This window comes from Triticum aestivum, chromosome 7D (assembly GCF_018294505.1).
Source record: "Triticum aestivum cultivar Chinese Spring chromosome 7D, IWGSC CS RefSeq v2.1, whole genome shotgun sequence".
Classification (NCBI taxonomy): domain Eukaryota; kingdom Viridiplantae; phylum Streptophyta; class Magnoliopsida; order Poales; family Poaceae; genus Triticum; species Triticum aestivum.
In genome coordinates, this window is record NC_057814.1 from 414,439,484 (window position 1) to 414,457,277 (window position 17,794).

General features: G+C 44.7%; 1 protein-coding gene across 1 annotated transcript; it reads left to right on the top strand.

The window, feature by feature from the left end:
• Window positions 1-16,667: 16,667 nt before the first annotated feature.
• On the top strand, window positions 16,668-17,405 carry LOC123167638 (ferredoxin). The gene has a single exon (XM_044585471.1). It carries the CDS (start codon window positions 16,775-16,777, stop codon window positions 17,198-17,200), a length of 426 nt encoding a protein of 141 aa, XP_044441406.1. The 5' UTR covers window positions 16,668-16,774; the 3' UTR covers window positions 17,201-17,405.
• The last annotated feature ends 389 nt before the right edge of the window (window positions 17,406-17,794 follow it).

Consider the following 17,794-nt stretch of genomic DNA (forward strand, 5'->3'; position numbering starts at 1 on the left):
GGTAGGCATAGGAATCATTCACAACACCTAAGAAGATGAGATGTCTAAACACATGGGTTAAGTGCAAGACAATCCAAGCATAATGTGCATAGGGTGTAGTGAACATAGTGTGGCACTCAACACAATAGAAAGAGCAATTGTTCATCATGTGTGAGGCAATCAAGTCAATCATGTGACAAGCAATGGGACATGGCATATGTGAAGTGATGACATTGTTGCAACCAAACATATGAGAGGAGCAAGTAATCCAAGAATTGGATGCAACACACAAGGCATATATATCATGATGCATGGGACGGTGAAAATGACAAGTCGAAGCAAGATCTCTAACAAGTGTGCAATCAAGTGGTCCAAGATGAACAATAAGTCTCATGGTGCAAGCAACACAAGTAGTATGATCCGCAATATCCATGCTCAAGAAAGATATCACCTTGACGGCGTGTCCTTGTGCATTCTTCACAATGCCGAAGTGGTAGGAAAGGTGGTGTAGAAACGAGTCGTGGTCGAATGTATGAGGCTCGCTCTCAAGAGCTCGAATGGTCAACTCACGTGAAGCGGAAGTCGACACAAAGTCCAAGTATCCTACACATGCACACAACAAAAGAAAGAACGTATGCGCATGGTAGATAAACACATCATCCATCATGATGGTTCTCTTCTTTTGCACATAACCATTAGAAGCACAAGTGCATGAATAATATGATGCAACAATGGCTATATTCATGGCACGAGGTATATGGTGCAAAGAGGTAAGACAAGCATGCTTCACAAGGAATATGTCAAAATCTCCAATTATATGTGAGAATGCTATGGGGGCAAACTCATTATCAAGACTAAAGGCATTGTTGCACTCAATACATGTCAAATCATCTAGCATGAGGGAGGCAACATATGGAGAGATATGACAAGAAGCAATAACAATCATGTGCAAAGCATGTAGATGGTTGTCATCAACCGCATGAAATGAGCAAGTATGAATCATCGGTGATGCAACAAGGCAAGCAATCATAGTAATCAAGTCGTGCAACCTAGTAGTGCGAAGATGCAACATACTAGAGGAAATCATGGCAATCATGTCATGTGAGCAAATAATAGGCACAGACAATGCACATGACATTTCGCAAGCACGAACACAAAGCAAGATCATAGTATCATCATAGGCATGGGGCACAAAGCAAACATGGCAATAACAAGTGATATCTCCACCAAGCTTGCAAATACACATACAAGTACTAGAATCAATCATCATGTGTAATGCAAAGCATGGGTCACAAATGCATGGCAAAGGCATAGGAATGGGCATATCATGCAAAGTGAACATGGCAAGATGGGCATAGAATATGTATTGGACAATAACCCATAGCCAAGTGAGGGTCATGTAGAATGAAATGCGCGAAGACTTCGCGTGAAGAGATCGGTGGGAAAGGCAATCCATGGGATCCCAAGTCATCATTGCTCTCAAGAGCTCGTTTTGTCAACTCGTGGGATTGCGAGGTTGACAAGTATTCATGGGTACCTACACAAAAGAGACACAAACCAAAGAAATTGTGTGCGTGGTAAATGTACACATCATCCATCATGATGTGTATGTGCACGTGTGAGTTAGCACAAGATAAGCATCGCTCAAAGAAATTTGATGCATGGTATAAGAACATGTCATCCATCATGAAAGAATAGTTGTTATGTATAACACGATGGGGATGCAAATTGAGCATACTAGTATATGGCACATCAATAGCATGTTTATTCATGGGAAACATATTGTGCACACAAGTATTGGGATCATGCAATGGATAGGATGAATCAAAATCTCCTAAAATGTATGAGGAAACTATGGGGGTCTCCTCATGAGCAATATTGGAAACATCATATGGAGAAAATGGACAACATCCAAAACAATGCATATCCGAAGCTAGGTGGTCATGGCATGGCATATGAGATAAATGATGCAAAGGGAGCATATCAATATCATCACAAGAAAAACAAATGCCAATAACCATGGGCTTGTCATCTATGCCATAAGTGCAAATTGGGTTTATGTTAATGGCATATGCATAGTCACTACGAAGAGATTGCAAATATGACATATGATTGATCTCATGCATAGCATATGACAAGTCAAGCGGATTGTCAAACATGATGTGACCTAAAGAATTGTCACAAGAAATCCTATGTAACATGGCATCACAACCAATAGACTCCACATGAAATCATCAAACTCATCATAAATGGGTAAATCATCGCATGGGGAAATCATACTAGAATGAAGCATGCTAATAGGTTGATCAACATCATGCAAGCAATCAATGTCAAGAATGTCCACTAGTGGGACTAGAGCATCACCTTCACCTATGTTACCTTGTTCATTCCACTCAAGTGGTGTAGGTGAGGTGGCAAAGACCAAATGGTGGTCATCTTCATCTTGATGGAACCATGTGGGGGGTGCATCATATTCCACCATGGCCATCGTCTTGTCCAAAGGAAGGACGAAGTCGTCGCGAATCGGCGCGTCATCATATATGGGACCTAGCACCAAATGAGAAGACACAATAGAGGTAGAGGTTAAGTCGTTAGAAATCGAAGTGGCCTCACTCGCTCTATGTGGTGGTTCACTCACTCCCTCAAGGTAGGTGCACTCAAAGTCACATATGGTGGAGTCACTCATCTCACTCAAGTGGTGGGGGTTGTGGCTCTCCTCACATGGGAATTGGGGCAACTCGTCATATATGGGGCTAGTGGTGAAGTCACTCTCACTCTCAATATGGTGGCACAAGTCACTCAAGTCATCATACGTCGCCGTGGTCGAAGGGAAAATCCATGCTCAACCATCTCATCGTTGTCACCATGGATGAAGGCCGAAGATGGCACATCATCACTCTCCTCCATGGCCGAAGGGAAAATCCCATGCTCGATCATCTCGTCACCGTCGCCATGGATGAAGGCCGAAGATGGCACATCATCACTCTCGCCTCCTAAGATGGAAGCATCATCCTTGCTCGTCACCATGTCGCTTGCCTCCAAAGCTTGGTCCTTGAAGGTCTCCGTAGTCGTACTCGTCGCCGCACCATCTTGAAAAAGAGTCGTGGAGGACTCGGCATCATCAATGCCACAAAGAGGGATGGCGGTGAAGTCGAACTTGGGAGCATCGTCTTGGAGCTCATCAGGCTTGGACACCTTGGTGGTACTAACCACATGCTCGTCGTCTTTGAGCTTGGTCTTCGAGAAGTGTGCTTGGGGTGGAGAAGCCTTGGCCTTCATGAGTTCTTGTTCCGCCTTGAGAGCACCAATGTAGTTGTCGTCGAGGGACTTGTAGTTCTCGAGGAAGATAGTCTTGGAGATGTCGTTGTTCAATCCCATCATGAAGTGGAACTTCATTGACATGGGGTCGTCCACGCCGGCTCGTCGCAAGGCATTCTTCATCTCCTTAAAGTACTCGTCGATGGACTTGGATCCTTGGATGGTGTTCTCCAATTGGCGTAGAAGTTGTTCCGTGTAGGTTGGAGGCACGAACTCTCGCCGCAAAGCTTTCTTCGTCTTGGGCCAACTCATGTCGTAGCTCTCCGAAGGTGTGTGAAACCACCATGTCGAGGCGTAGTCGTGGAAGTTTCTTGTGGCGCACTTCACTTGATCTTCGGGAGGAACTTGATGTAGCTTGAGGTAGTCGTCCATTAGGTGCTCCCACTCAAGATACTCCTCGGGTTCTTGAGTCCCATAGAAAGGAATCTCATGGTCGGTGTCGAGGTCGTAGTAGCTCGTGGAGGTCGCGGACTTGAGCTTGGGGAGCTTCTCTTGAGGTGCTTGTGGGCGAAGATGCCGTATGTCCAAAGGCGAAGATGCCTTGAAGTCGCTTGGCGAAGATTCCAAGGGAGATGGTGAAGTCATTGAGCGGTTGTTGGTGTTGAGGTCTTGACCTTCACGTTCGTGGTGGTGATGGTGTCGATGCCGATGTGACCTTGCCGGAGATGGTAGCTCGGAGGCATGTGTTCTTGAGCGTCTTCTCGAAGATGAGGAAGATCGCTTGTAGGACTTGATGAGGGCTTTGATCTCCTCCATTTGAGCTTGCATCTTGGCGTCGTTGGAGTTGCTCGTGGCATCGAACTCGTTGTTGTTGTTGTAGACCGAAGGTGAAATGCCTTGCCTATCCATCACAAGACTCGAGTAGAGGTGAGTAGGAAATGAGATAAACAATACCAAGTTACCTTTTCCCAAAGTTGAGGATGTATCCCATTTCACTCAATGTGAGATGAAAGAATAGTGGAATTGGTACCAGACTTGTTCACTCACACCTACAAACTAAAGCTTATGGAGTAGCTCGGTGAGGATAGTGGCACAAAAATTTAATGCAAAATGTTAGCAAGAGTCGATAATGTTGAAAGAGATTCACAAATTCGCAAGTGAAACAAGTAGACCAATAGCAAGAATGGCACTCGGAAACACACATACGGGTAGATAAATGGGGTCGTGCAACCAAGGAATGAGCACAAAATGTGGAATCCACGGAAAACGCTCGTGTTGCACAACTCAAGAGAGACGCTAGCACGATTGCTCAATAGGCGGATACGACACTTGCACAACCTATAAGATACAAAATGGATAAACTTTCTATCCCAAGTATGCTATGTATGTATGGTTCCCGGTGTTTCTTACACAATGATCCAAGATGATCAAGTATGATACCATATGATATATTGTGATGCTATGCCTATTGCTTACAAGCTCTTTGTTCACTCTTTTTCTTTGCTTAAAAGCTTATTCTTTTTATCTCTCTCTCTCTCTCTCTTTGGATAGCCACTATGCGAAATGCACAAACCAAGATAGCAATTGTGTATATGCGGGAACAATCTTGTGACACAAGAGATGATATGATGATACCAATATGATATGGTATGTATTAAATGGAAGGTGTAGATCACTAATGTGCACAAGTAACGTTGCCGGCAATACTCAAATGGCTAGTCTCGATAGGCAAGTGACGCAAAATGGGCTAGGGGTTAACAATGTAATGGTAAGGGAGAATGTACAATGATGTCGTCGAGGTTACCGTCGAGGGTTTCTCGTTTGTAAGACACGGACGGATGATGGTGAAGTGGTCGATGTCGATGACGAACTCGAGGTGATGATGAGTTGTGGTGTTCTTGATGTAGATACCAAGATGATGGAGACTCGTCCCTAAGTAGCCGAAACACCTTAGGAAACGGAAAAACCACAACTCAAAATCTCAAGGACAAAAGTCAAATGGTGGTAGCGGGAATGCGGTGGTGGTTTTGCGGAAGCTCAATGGGATTGCGAAAATGCAATGATGGGTTTTGAGTACACAATGCGGAAGTCGAGGGTAAGGTGGTGAACTATACACGGTGTCGGAGTTGGAAGCACGGTCCCTAAGTAGCCGAAACACCTTAGGAGACACAACTCACAACACAAACAAAATTGGGTTAAGTTGGCGTGGCGGAAGTGTATGGTGGGCAAGCCTATACGGAAGTTATGGTGGTGGTGGTGGTGATTGATGAAGATGCAACTGTCCCTAAGTAGCCGACACACCTTAGGAGACTCAAATCACAACTCAAACAACCACTAATGCTATAAGGAACTAAATGGGTTAGGTTGCGGAAGTCGGTGGTGGTTATGCGGATGTTGTGGTGGAAGCCCTAGGCAAAGATGCCAAAGTTGTCAAAATTTGATGGAGTCAAATGGTGATGGAACCTATCTAGATGGATGGGGGATGTCAATAGCTACTCAACGAGCTAAAGAACGCGAAAATCGGACTCCGGATGTGAAAGTTATGGACAAAACGGTGAAACACGGGAGGCTAAAATCTACAGGGGTCGGACATCCGGGGTTGGGTCCGGATTTCCGGGGGTCAGTGTCCAGAACCGTGCAGATTTGGTGCTCCAGGAGCCGGATGTCCGGCCAGATGGCCCGGATGTCCGGCCTGAGGCCCGGATGTCCGGCCCGACGATTCCAGATCTCGTTTGGGGCGGAAATTTTTGAATTGGGGCGGAAATGGATGATTCCAAGGGCAAAATTGGAGAGATTTTGTGGATGGAAAGGGGGAAAAGATGGGGGAAAGCTAGATCCACTTGAAACCAAGCAAATCCACGGATCAAAATCAACAAAACATCATCAAACTAACAAATCACAAAAAAAATTGGGGGCTATTTTTGGTGGGGATTTTCGACTTTAGGACGAAATCAAGCAAAAGAAGGCTAGAAAACGGTGGGAGGGACTCCAAATACGTGATCAACGTGGCTCATGATACCATATGATACGGGGCTAACCCGGTGTAGGCCGATCTTTCACGATTGGAGTGGGTTCCCTCGAAGAACACAATGAACACGGGGAAGAACGGAGAGAAATCACAAGGGGGAACACTCAAGAACAAGTCCAATCACACATCCACTAGACAATCAAACACACAAAATCCACAAGGTACATGAACAACAAAGGGAAAGATACAAGGTAAGGTTCATCTCCATGCGGAGGTCTTGAAGGGGGGCCGCCCAAGAGGGGGTCTTGATGATATATCCCGCGGGATCTTCTCCTAGATGGAGGTCTTGGCCTCCATAAGGAATAGTAGTCTCTCTCTCTCTCTCTCAAGAGTAGAGTGGTACAAGGAGCAAAGCTCTCTATCAAATGAGCTATCACTTTGCTAACCCTAGAATGGAGGAGGGGGTGGTCTATTTATAGTCTAAGTCGCGAAAGGGTAAGTGGGAAAGGGATACATGGGCCTCTGGCCCGTGGCTGCGCGCAGGCAGGTGCCGGATGTCCGGGCTGGGGGCCGGATGTCCGGGGCTTCGCGAGGCGCCGGATGTCCGGGGCTCGGGCCGGATGTCCGGGCTGAAGTGGCCAAACTTCGGGTGCGTTCTGTCGTCGATGCCGGATTTCCGGGGGAAGGGCAGGATGTCCGGGCTTTGGCGAGGCGCCGGATGTCCGACCGCTGATGCTGTTGGTCGTCTGTCGGTGCAGCTCCTTGGCGGCTGCACAGGCGCCGGATGTCCGGCCTCTGGCCCGGATGTCCGGCCGCTGTAGCTTCAGCAGCTCCATCTTCTTCCGTCGTCGCTTCCAGGCTTCCCTCACGGATGGTGTAGTTGTTCCTTGGTGCTTGCACTCCTCCTCAACATCCGTGAAGCTCCGACAATACCTATGCATGCACACGGGAGAAGTTTCAAGTAGTATACCATCCTCGAAGGGGTCAAGTGAACACGAGTAAAGGAGATGATTCACCTTTGCGTATTTGAAGTGGATGCCGCACGTGTCACTTGCCAAACGAACTCTTGACATGGTGATGTCCATAGGATTCTCCGCATCAAAGTTCGACTACATCAACGGCGTTGTCAAACGCTTCCGCTTTCAGTCTACGAGGGTACGTGGGCACACTCTCCCCCTCTCGTTTCTATGCATCTCCTAGATAGATCTTGCGTGAGCGTAGGAATTTTTTAAAATTGCACGCTACGTTTCCCAACACTTACCAAGTTCTCTGTTCCATAAATATGTAACTGGAATTGATATGAGACGACTTCGAGACTTGCAAAATTCAAGGGGGGGGATCTCCTAGGATACAACCTGTCAAGATCATGTGATCTTTAGTATTGCACTCTTTTCCTTTGTGAGTTTTTTCCAAATGGTTTCTCATATAAGGTATTTAATGAGGCAATATCAATGCAAGCATGGACGATATATGTCATTTTCTCCTTATTTTCCCACTGGGTTTTAGAAGGAGTTATTCACGGCATATTATAATTTTCTTCTCATTTTTCCCACAAGGTTTTGGAGGAGAATATTTCAAAGATGATCAGTCTCAAGGACAAGCGAGGATTAGGGGAGTGTTAGGATTTAAACTAATTCTATTAATTAGGGACAATCCTCCCTTGTATTTAGCGTACAGTTTGCCTCCAGGCAACCGTCGTGTCGTACATGCGAGGGCCTCTCGAGGCAACCGTCGCGTCTGCCCCTCCCATCCCCACGAACAGACGCGTCTTCTCTTGGCGTCGGTTCCCTTTGTATAAATGTGTTGATCATCAATGGAATAGAACACAGTTCGATCAATTCGTACTTTCACAGTTTACATGGTCCTCCTTTTTTGCCGAAAAGGGGTAACATGTTGATTTCAAGATGACACCAAGTACACCAAGTCTTCGCAACAACACAATTCAAGAGCTACCTACTGTGACGATGCATGCACCAATTTATTCTTCTAAATAATGATAGAGGCGAGGGTCCCGATCTTTCGATGAGATGATAACTATCGATTTGGTGGAGACGACTTTGACGATCCGACTACAAACATGCACGACGTTGCGCCTTAGCAATCGATAAACCAACTCCGAGAGGTTATTGACCACGCCGGAGCACGATCAACCTGACCACGAAGGTCTATTCCTGCAAGCAATCGAAGAACAAGCAAGAATATGATTAAGCAATCTGAATATTGCGAGTATGGATGAAGTATTGATAAAAATGGGGTCTCATAAGCGGTCTCGGTCTGGTCGTTGGACACAAACGAAGTACACGAAGTTGCAGCAATGTCTATCTTTTAACTAAATAAAACCCAAGTCTAAACGATGCCTTAAGGGCTATATTTATAGGGAAAAGAGAGGGGATTTTGTCCACCCTTGGCAAGGTGGGACTAAAACACCTCCTAAGTCGTTTCCCCTACAACATGGACTCTAAAAATAGATTACATGGGCCTGGCCCAAAATAAGGTGGCGCAACACCAATAATAAGCTATGGACGAAATTTATGAAAGGCCATCTTGTATATTTCGTCCATCTTCTTATATGTCATCATGGTGGCTTCAAAGTCCGGAAATCTCCACTTGAACCTCCGTTCTTGTTCTCTTCGCACGCACCTTCACCTCCGTGCTTGACCATGCTCCAATGTTCAACCTTCTTGTCCGTGCTAAGCCCTTCAATTGCAAGCAACACAAATGTATCTAAATTAGGCAGCATCATATTCTCATGAACACTAGAAACATTACCAAGAAACGGAAGTACATGATAATTTAATTGGCGTATCTGAGCTCTAGCAACTGTTCCAAGAGGTAAAAACAGCAGGGGATATGGGTGTAACTATGACAGCCATGTCCTCATCATCCTCCCCTTCTTGAAAACTAAGCCGTCCTCGGCGTTGATTAATCTGAAATTTGGCTAACAAAAGAGACAAGGTGTACACGTTGTATATGTATATATCATCCATTTTTACTGATCTCAGTTGGGGCACATGTGACACAGTTATACAAGAGCACCCTTCAAAAGTCGTGAAATATAAAGCCAATATATTATCACAAGAAGTCAAAGGCATGAAAATATTGCAACTCAGTTTGCACATATAAGTGAAGCTCTTATTCATATCAAAAGATTGACAATGCTTATCATTAAACCATCCCAACATTGATGAACTATCACCAAGATTAGAGGTCATATCAAAATGATTAAACATTGGCACAATTATTTTCAAACGTATTTGATCCAAATCTGATTTATTCCCTGATTCACTTGATTCTTTTGCATCGATAGTTAATTCAATGGGTTCACTCAAAATTGTTTGATCACATGGCAAAGTCAAATCATCAACATAGTCCTCTAAAATAGCTGGTGTGATCAAAGTAGTGGGTAGCTCACCGCATGGTGCATTTAAATTGACAAGACATTCATCATACTCATGTGGAGGTGGAAGATTAGTACCTTTGTCATTACCTCTTATGATCAACTCAGATGATGTAGGCACTCTCGGTGATGATGTGTCACATGGTGGAGGTGATGTAGTCCTCACAACGACGCATGTGGTTTTCATAGTATGCCTAGTAGTTGAAGGGACAACCGTATCAACTCTTGGAATGTGCATCTCGCGCTTGTTCTCCTTGTGGGCAACACGTCGTTTTTTTTCCTGTTCAGCTTTGCAAGCAAGATGAAACAAATGGTTCATAGGATAACACTCTTCATGAATTAGTATCTCCTGAATGTCACGATTTAATCCTCCCCAAAATCTATCCATAAAATTTTCTTCACTTTCTTCTAAAGAAGAATGCAGCAAGGTAGTTTGTAAAGTATCATAATATCTCGTTACGGTGTCAGTACCTTGTTTCAAATGTTGCAACTTTTTAATCATGTCACGAGTATAATAAGCGGGAACGAATGTATGTCGCATGGCAAGTTTCAAATCATCCCAAGTAGTAGGTATATCATTAGGGTGTAACCGACAATATTCACTCCACCAAACTATAGCATAACCAGTGAAAGAACCAACCACAACCTTAACTTTTTTACGTTCATCAAAATTATTGAAAGCAAATATATTATTTATGTCAAACTCCCATTCAATATATAAAGCAGGTCTAAAGCGGCCATTAAATGGTGGTATAGAAACAGTAACCTGATCATGTGCATCTAGATGTTTGTGCACCTCTCGTGACGGATGTGGTATTTGCATAGGTGGTGGAACGTCTCCCGCGATCGAGAAAGCCCATGAATTGACTCTGGATCCTGTCATGATTATTAGAAACAAGAAACAAAATCCAAAAATAATGTTCCTATGAACGACCGGGAAGTGGTAGTAAAACGCTCACAGTATAGCAAATCAAAGTCTTACAAGTTTTTACCATGCAGCAGGTGGTGATCGGCAACCAGCAATGTCAAATAACTCCAAAGGTTAGGTAAAACGATTGCCAGGTGAACGTATGTATACACGGTGTAGAAATATATGGAACTGGGTTGGCTTTATATATGTGGAAAAAAATGCTACAACCACGTTAATGAATGCAAGCTGAAAATTCGTTCAAAGTGGTCGAGTGCTGGTCCTAGGCGAGACTGTATTAGAGACGCGAACTAAGACACGGAAGGATTCACGTAATAACCTGGCGGACGTATGTGGATGCAAAAGCAGGATGCTACCAGAAGAAATGGACGTACTGGATAGGTTGACCTGAAATAGCAGCGATCAAGACAAACAGTAGGTAATGTGTATTCTCTTTTTTTTGCTTTGCTGAAAATCTATCTCTCTGTAGTGCTGCACACAACCCACTTCTTTTTCTTTTTCTGCTCTTTCTTTTTTTTTCTATGAATGCTGTGTTACTTGCAGCACGATCTCCAATGTCAATGATTCCCACACCAGCACGTGTGTATACTCCTCCAACCTGACTTCTCCTGTTTTTTTTAATTCCTATGCAAAGTCAACCGTCCAACCGAATAAAAGAGAGCACGTTTGTTTTTGCTTCGGTCTCCACTTCTCCCAATTTGCTCTGTATTTCTTTTTCAAGTCAAACTCTCCAATGCGTGAGGATATTCTGTTTTGTTCTTCCTTTAATCTCTCTTCCCAAAAATAACTTCACGTGGAAAAAACCAGCTCTCGTGCCAAACGTGGAAACAGCCACCTCTCCTTGATTTACGTGCAGACTTCAACATTTTTTTTTTGCGGGCAAACCGCCCTAGCGAACTCCTCCCAAAACAGCAGCGCACTATGCCTCTTTTTTTTTTCTTGGCGTGGATCCGAACAAAATCTGGTAGGTATCTTTTCTTGACTTCTTTCCAAACAAACAGATCTCTTTCCTATTCCGGGGTTGCCTTCCTTTTTTTTTTGGTAACCGACCTAATTATGTTTTTCCTTCTATTTCTCCAACGAGATCATCTAGTCAAGGCAACAAATATCCCGTTTCTTTCTTTCCTGTTCTTCAAAACGTCCAAGCAATCAGCATGTTATTTCTTTCCAAACGTGGTCTCTTTTTTTATGCTCTTTCCAAAAACCAACGTGGCAAATTAGGAAGGAACCAAATAGATAGTATTCACCTTGGAAACCGAACCCAGATCTCAACTTCCTTAAAACAAGGACGCTGATAACTGCCACACGTGTGGTGTATCGGGTGGTTGTGCCACACGTCCTGTGTGGCACGGAGACGACCCCGCCCGCACGACCGCGTACGGGCGCGCGCAGCCACAGCCCGCACGTCCGGTGCAGCGCGATCGCCCCCGCACGAGCACGTCCGGACGAGCGAGCACGCGGCCCGCACGACCCGTCTAGGCCGTCGCCCCTCCCCGCCTGCGAGCCACACGCCCCGCGTGTCAGTAACCACGCGTCCTGCCGCGATTGCCATGGTCCGGACCTCTTCGGTTGCCATGTTGCCATGTTGCTGAACTGCAGTTGCCATGTTGCCGAACTACAGTTGCCATGGTTGCTCAACTGCAGTTGCCATCTTAGGTCAAAAAGTGTAGGATGCCATTTTTGGGCAATTGCAGCTGTTGCCATGTATGGTCTGGTCTACTACAGATACCATGATTTGAAAAACTTTAGGAGTTGCCACCTACTAACACGGGACAGTTGCCATGTAGCACTAAAAAACATGGCAAAAAACATGTTTTGATAAAAAAAGAGTTGCCATCTGCTCATGCTCACAAATATGGCAGTTGCCATGTACCCTGAAAAAACATGGCAACTGATAGCTTTTGGTGTGTGGGAGAGGAGACGGGCATGTGGGCGATGGTGGTACTTTAGGAGTTGCCACCTACTAACACTAGACAGTTGCCATGTAGCGCTACAAAACAGACGTGGCAACAATAACATGTTCGGGGTAAAAAGAGAGTTGCCATCTGCTCATGCTCACAAATATGGCAGTTGACATGTACCCTGAAAAAATATGGCAATTGATAGCTTTTGGTGTGTGGGAGAGGAGACGGGCATGTGGGCGATGGTGGTATCTTTAGGAGTTGCCACCTACTAACACTAGACAGTTGCCATGTAGCGCTACAAAACAGACGTGGCAACAATAACATGTTCGGGGTAAAAAGAGAGTTGCCATCTGCTCATGCTCACAAATAGGGCAGTTGCCATGTACCCTGCAAAACACATGGCAACTGATAGCTTTTGGTGTGTGGGAGAGGAGACGGGCATGTGGGCGATGGTGGTATCTTTAGGAGTTGCCACCTACTAACACTAGACAGTTGCCATATAGCCTACAAAACAGACGTGGCAACAATAACATGTTTGTGGTAAAAAGAGAGTTGCCATCTGCTCATGCTCACAAAATAGGGCAGTTGCCATGTACCATTTCAAAACATGGCAAATGACAGCTTGGGTGTCGGAGAGTGGGAGAATGGGCAGTCGTAGGAGATGGGGAACAGAAGTGGTGCGCGGCGTGCGGGCGCGACAGCAGTTTCATCGCACGCCCCGACTGGCGAAATGTTTACCGCGGAGAGAAACCGGCGTGCGGGCGAATTCCCTCACACCCACACACACGAGTTGTCCTACGTGGCACACAAAATCAGCCTTTTCATGCAGAGATTCATGCAAAGGGCGCCGGATGACGATGGAGGCGTGTGGGCGAGTTGTCTAACACCCACACGTGTGGGCGTTAGTGTTTTCGTAAAACAAACAAGAGGGGCCACGTGATTTTCTCCTCTCTTTTTTGCAAACCCAAACGAACTAGTACTCCTTCGTGGGAAACAAGTGTCTTCTGTTCTCAACTTCTTTCTTCCACAAGATGAAATATGCTTCAAGACAACGACGAACTACAACAGCGGATGGATGGCGGCAGCGGTGGAAAAAAATATGACAAAGGAAGATGGCGATGAACAAGATGATGGTGTTGGTGAAAGCGGTGTGAACAAAACGTGACTAGAACTCGAAACTCTAACAATCTAGACACTAAAACCAGCAACTCGATACACGATGCAACCGAAAATTCAACAATGCAAAAACTAAGTGATAATAGCGAAAGGCTCAGACTGTCTGGGACACGGATGAACTAATCTACAATTTTTGTTTTGTTTTTTCTTGGACTCTAGGTATGAAGAGATGCAATGTAGACGACGAAAAACTGGAAAACTCACCGAGCAACCTGAAAACTGATACCACTTGATAAAGGCAAGGGTCCCGATCTTTCGATGAGATGATAACTATCGATTTGGTGGAGACGACTTTGACGATCCGACTACAAACGTGCACGACGTTGCGCCTTAGCAATCGATAAACCAACTCCGAGAGATTATTGACCACGCCGGAGCACGATCAACCTGACCACGAAGGTCTATTCCTGCAAGCAATCGAAGAACAAGCAAGAATATGATTAAGCAATCTGAATATTGCGAGTATGGATGAAGTATTGATAAAAATGGGGTCTCATAAGCGGTCTCGGTCTGGTCGTTGGACACAAACGAAGTACACGAAGTTGCAGCGATGGCTAACTTTTAACTAAATAAAACCCAAGTCTAAACGATGCCTTAAGGGCTATATTTATAGGGAAAAGAGAGGGGATTTTGTCCACCCTTGGCAAGGTGGGACTAAAACACCTCCTAAGCCGTTTCCCCTACAACATGGACTCTAAAAATAGATTACATGGGCCTGGCCCAAAATAAGGTGGCGCAACACCAATAATAAGCTATGGACGAAATTTATGAAAGGCCATCTTGTATATTTCTTCCATCTTCTTGTATGTCATCATGGTGGCTTCAAAGTCCGGAAATCTCCACTTGAACCTCCGTTATTGTTCTCTTCGCACGCACCTTCATCTCCGTGCTTGACCATGCTCCAATGTTCAACCTTCTTGTCCGTGCTAAGCCCTTCAATTGCAAGCAACACAAATGTATCTAAATTAGGCAGCATCATATTCTCATGAACACTAGAAACATTACCAAGAAACGGAAGTACCTGATAATTTAATTGGCGTATCTGAGCTCTAGCAACTGTTCCAAGAGGTAAAACAGCAGGGGATATGGGTGTAACTATGATAGCCATGTCCTCATCAAATAAGATATAACCTCACCGAAGCAATCAATGAACAACAAAACATCAACATCAATCACCACCATTGGCAACCCGCGATAAATATTCTCCAGCAACGATGTCTCCAGGAAGGGAAGGACCAGTGTACAATTACCGTCACAGTACAACCGATGAAGCTACATGCTAAGTTTATTAGTGTTGCAGTACATGTTTGAGCTTTTTGGTGAACTATCCATGAAAAGTACTATCTCATTCACCAAAAGCTCCAGCTGATAGAGAGGGCAAATCATTATACTCTAACATTCTTCATCTATCCATGATCCATTGAAATTACGGTGTGGGTATTAGAAGCAAGGTTTTGCGATTTGAAAGCAAAATAATAATAATCTAGACCTTATAGCAAAATAAGCAGTAATTGCAAAATGTTGTTATTGAGGACTAAATCCCAGATAGAGATGTTTGAAAATTTCAAGTCCCAGTCCCAAATTTGTCAAGTAGCAACTATAACACCTTCTTGCTTTACTTCCTACCTACCACGTCACCAAAAGAATCAATTTCTGTCAATTTATTTAGAATCCCAAAACTGTTAATATAATAGGGAGAGCTACACTCAATTGTCTAGTTATTCCTTTACTGCAAGTTATATGCTTCCAACCAATTCACGCATCAGTTCAATGTTTTTTATCTCAAGTAAACCATAACGATGAAATATGCCATAGTTGAACTATTAGGTTTTGTGACAAACAACATAACAGACTTCCTTTGGAAATCCTTTCTCTCAACTAAGCTAACTTTATGGTGCTTCTACGCCAGGCACAACTCCCACAAACAAGCTATGTCACAATGTGTTCAACCGCCTTTCTAGAAATCATTGAAGCATCAAATACAAGATTATATGTTCACTGGGGAGATACTACATTCAGTTCGTCAGAGTTTGTATAGCGTTCCTACATGAATGCTTTGACTGATACTATGTGACATGCACCGCGTAGTGAAGCCTTGCTACGAAATGTAGGAAAACACAAACCGATGGCTAACTATATTAGATGTGAAACATCAGCCCTCATTTTTTCTATCATAATAGTGATTTTACAAACCCCCGACATGTTGTGTTTGGCGTGTACACTGTAATAGATTGATGGGCCTACCAGAAAAATAAGACAATTGCTAGGGATGTACGCCTTCGTTTTTATTTACTCCTCATATTACCTTTGATTGAAATCAAACTTTATAAAGTTTGACCAAGTTTGTAGGAAACAATATGAACATTTAACATAAAAAACCTATATCACGTGACAATATATTCAATGATGAATCTAATGGTATTGATTTGGTGGTGTATATGAATCTAATGGGTATGCAAAAGTACATACAAGTACAATGTGATGTCCAACTGAATCGTAAAACATTTGTGAATTTTGAACCAAAGTTTGTTTGATTGTACTCCCTCCGTTTCATATTAGTTGTCAAGTGGTTTGAGTCAATGCAAACTTCTTATATAATGCAAGCGCAATGAAGAAATTCCAATAGGACACACCATTGGGGATCAAATAACCACCATCGCAAACAGTTATATGAAATCCACTGAATGAAACAGGCCCAACAACTTAGAAATTCCTTGCAATATATACTCTTACAAGGCTAGCTTTTTTCTCTTAAAAAAGACAAATGGAGAAAAATGAGGGAAGATAACACTTGGCACCCGGTGGGTGAAACACATCAGAATACTATTTCAAATTAATCTTTAACCAAAATCTCAATACAAAATACCCCAAGCATACAACCAAGACCACGCATGCACCCCATTGCATGGCCTCCACACGCCTTGTCGATATCCATGGTGGCATCTAGCGCCGGCCGGGTGGCACGGATCCCCCTTCACTCCCTCAGCGTGTGAACGTGGACGCTCCAACCCAACCGTTCCCCGTGTTTAGGATAAGCTGCCCAGCTCGTCCGCCCTTCTTATTGCCGCTGCTTCTCATCTCACACGCTCCAACACCATCCTCTCCTACACCGAGTATCCGCCTACGGAGTAGTACTTCCCAAGCTAGCTCGGAACTCCGCCGCAATGGCCACCGTATTGAGCAGCCTCCGCTTGCCCTTCTCCGTCTGCCCCGCCGCCCCTTCGGCGCCCATGGCATCCCGCGTCGCGCTCCCGCCGTCGTCGACGGCCGCCAGGGGCATGAGGCTCCGCGCGCAGGCGACGTACAAGGTGAAGCTGATCACGCCGGAGGGCGAGGTGGACCTCGAGGTCCCCGACGACGTCTACATCCTCGACCACGCCGAGGAGGAAGGGATCGACCTGCCCTACTCCTGCCGCGCCGGCTCCTGCTCCTCCTGCGCCGGGAAGGTGGTCTCCGGCCAGCTGGACCAGTCCGACCAGAGCTTCCTCGACGACGACCAGATCGAGGCGGGGTGGGTGCTCACCTGCGCCGCGTACCCCACCTCGGACCTCGTCATCGAGACCCACAAGGAGGAGGAGCTCACCGCTTGAATTCACTGATTTGTTTAGTTCGACCCGTTTCCACCGTGCGCGTGTACCATGCACGACGTACGAACTGTATCAGGATATTGAGGAGTAGTACATGCTGCTGTGGTCGGATTTTGATTGCTTATTACTGCCCAGTGTTAATTTTCTCAAGAACATTGCTATACACACGACGCCATGTGCACGATTTATGGACGACACTGTTAATCAAGCTGTTGGTGTTAGAAAGCAAACTTCAGTACATCGTCAGATTTTGCATCGTCCCTGAATCGGCCACGCATCTGTCGTTCACAAAGTAGTTTCGTTTTCTCAAGTCAATCAAGTAATGAAAAGAGATGAGATTGTACTCCATGTCTCCGTTACGCGTGCCTCGCGATTTACTTATGATTTAGATATACTATATACTCCGTTCCGTCCTTTTTAATCTGCACATACATTTATGCGAAGTCAAAGTATCTCTACTTTGATCAAACTTATAAAAAAATATCAATTTAATCAAATTTTATAAAGTTTTACTTGACATAAATCTAATATACAAAGTAAAAAGGGACCCACGGGAGAATGAGATTGTACTTATGATTTAGACCTGATTTAGACAGA

Excerpts from the sequence above, each read along its gene's own strand:
- LOC123167638 (XM_044585471.1), top strand. The coding sequence starts at position 16,775 with ATGGCCACCGTATTGAGCAGCCTCCGCTTGCCCTTCTCCGTCTGCCCC.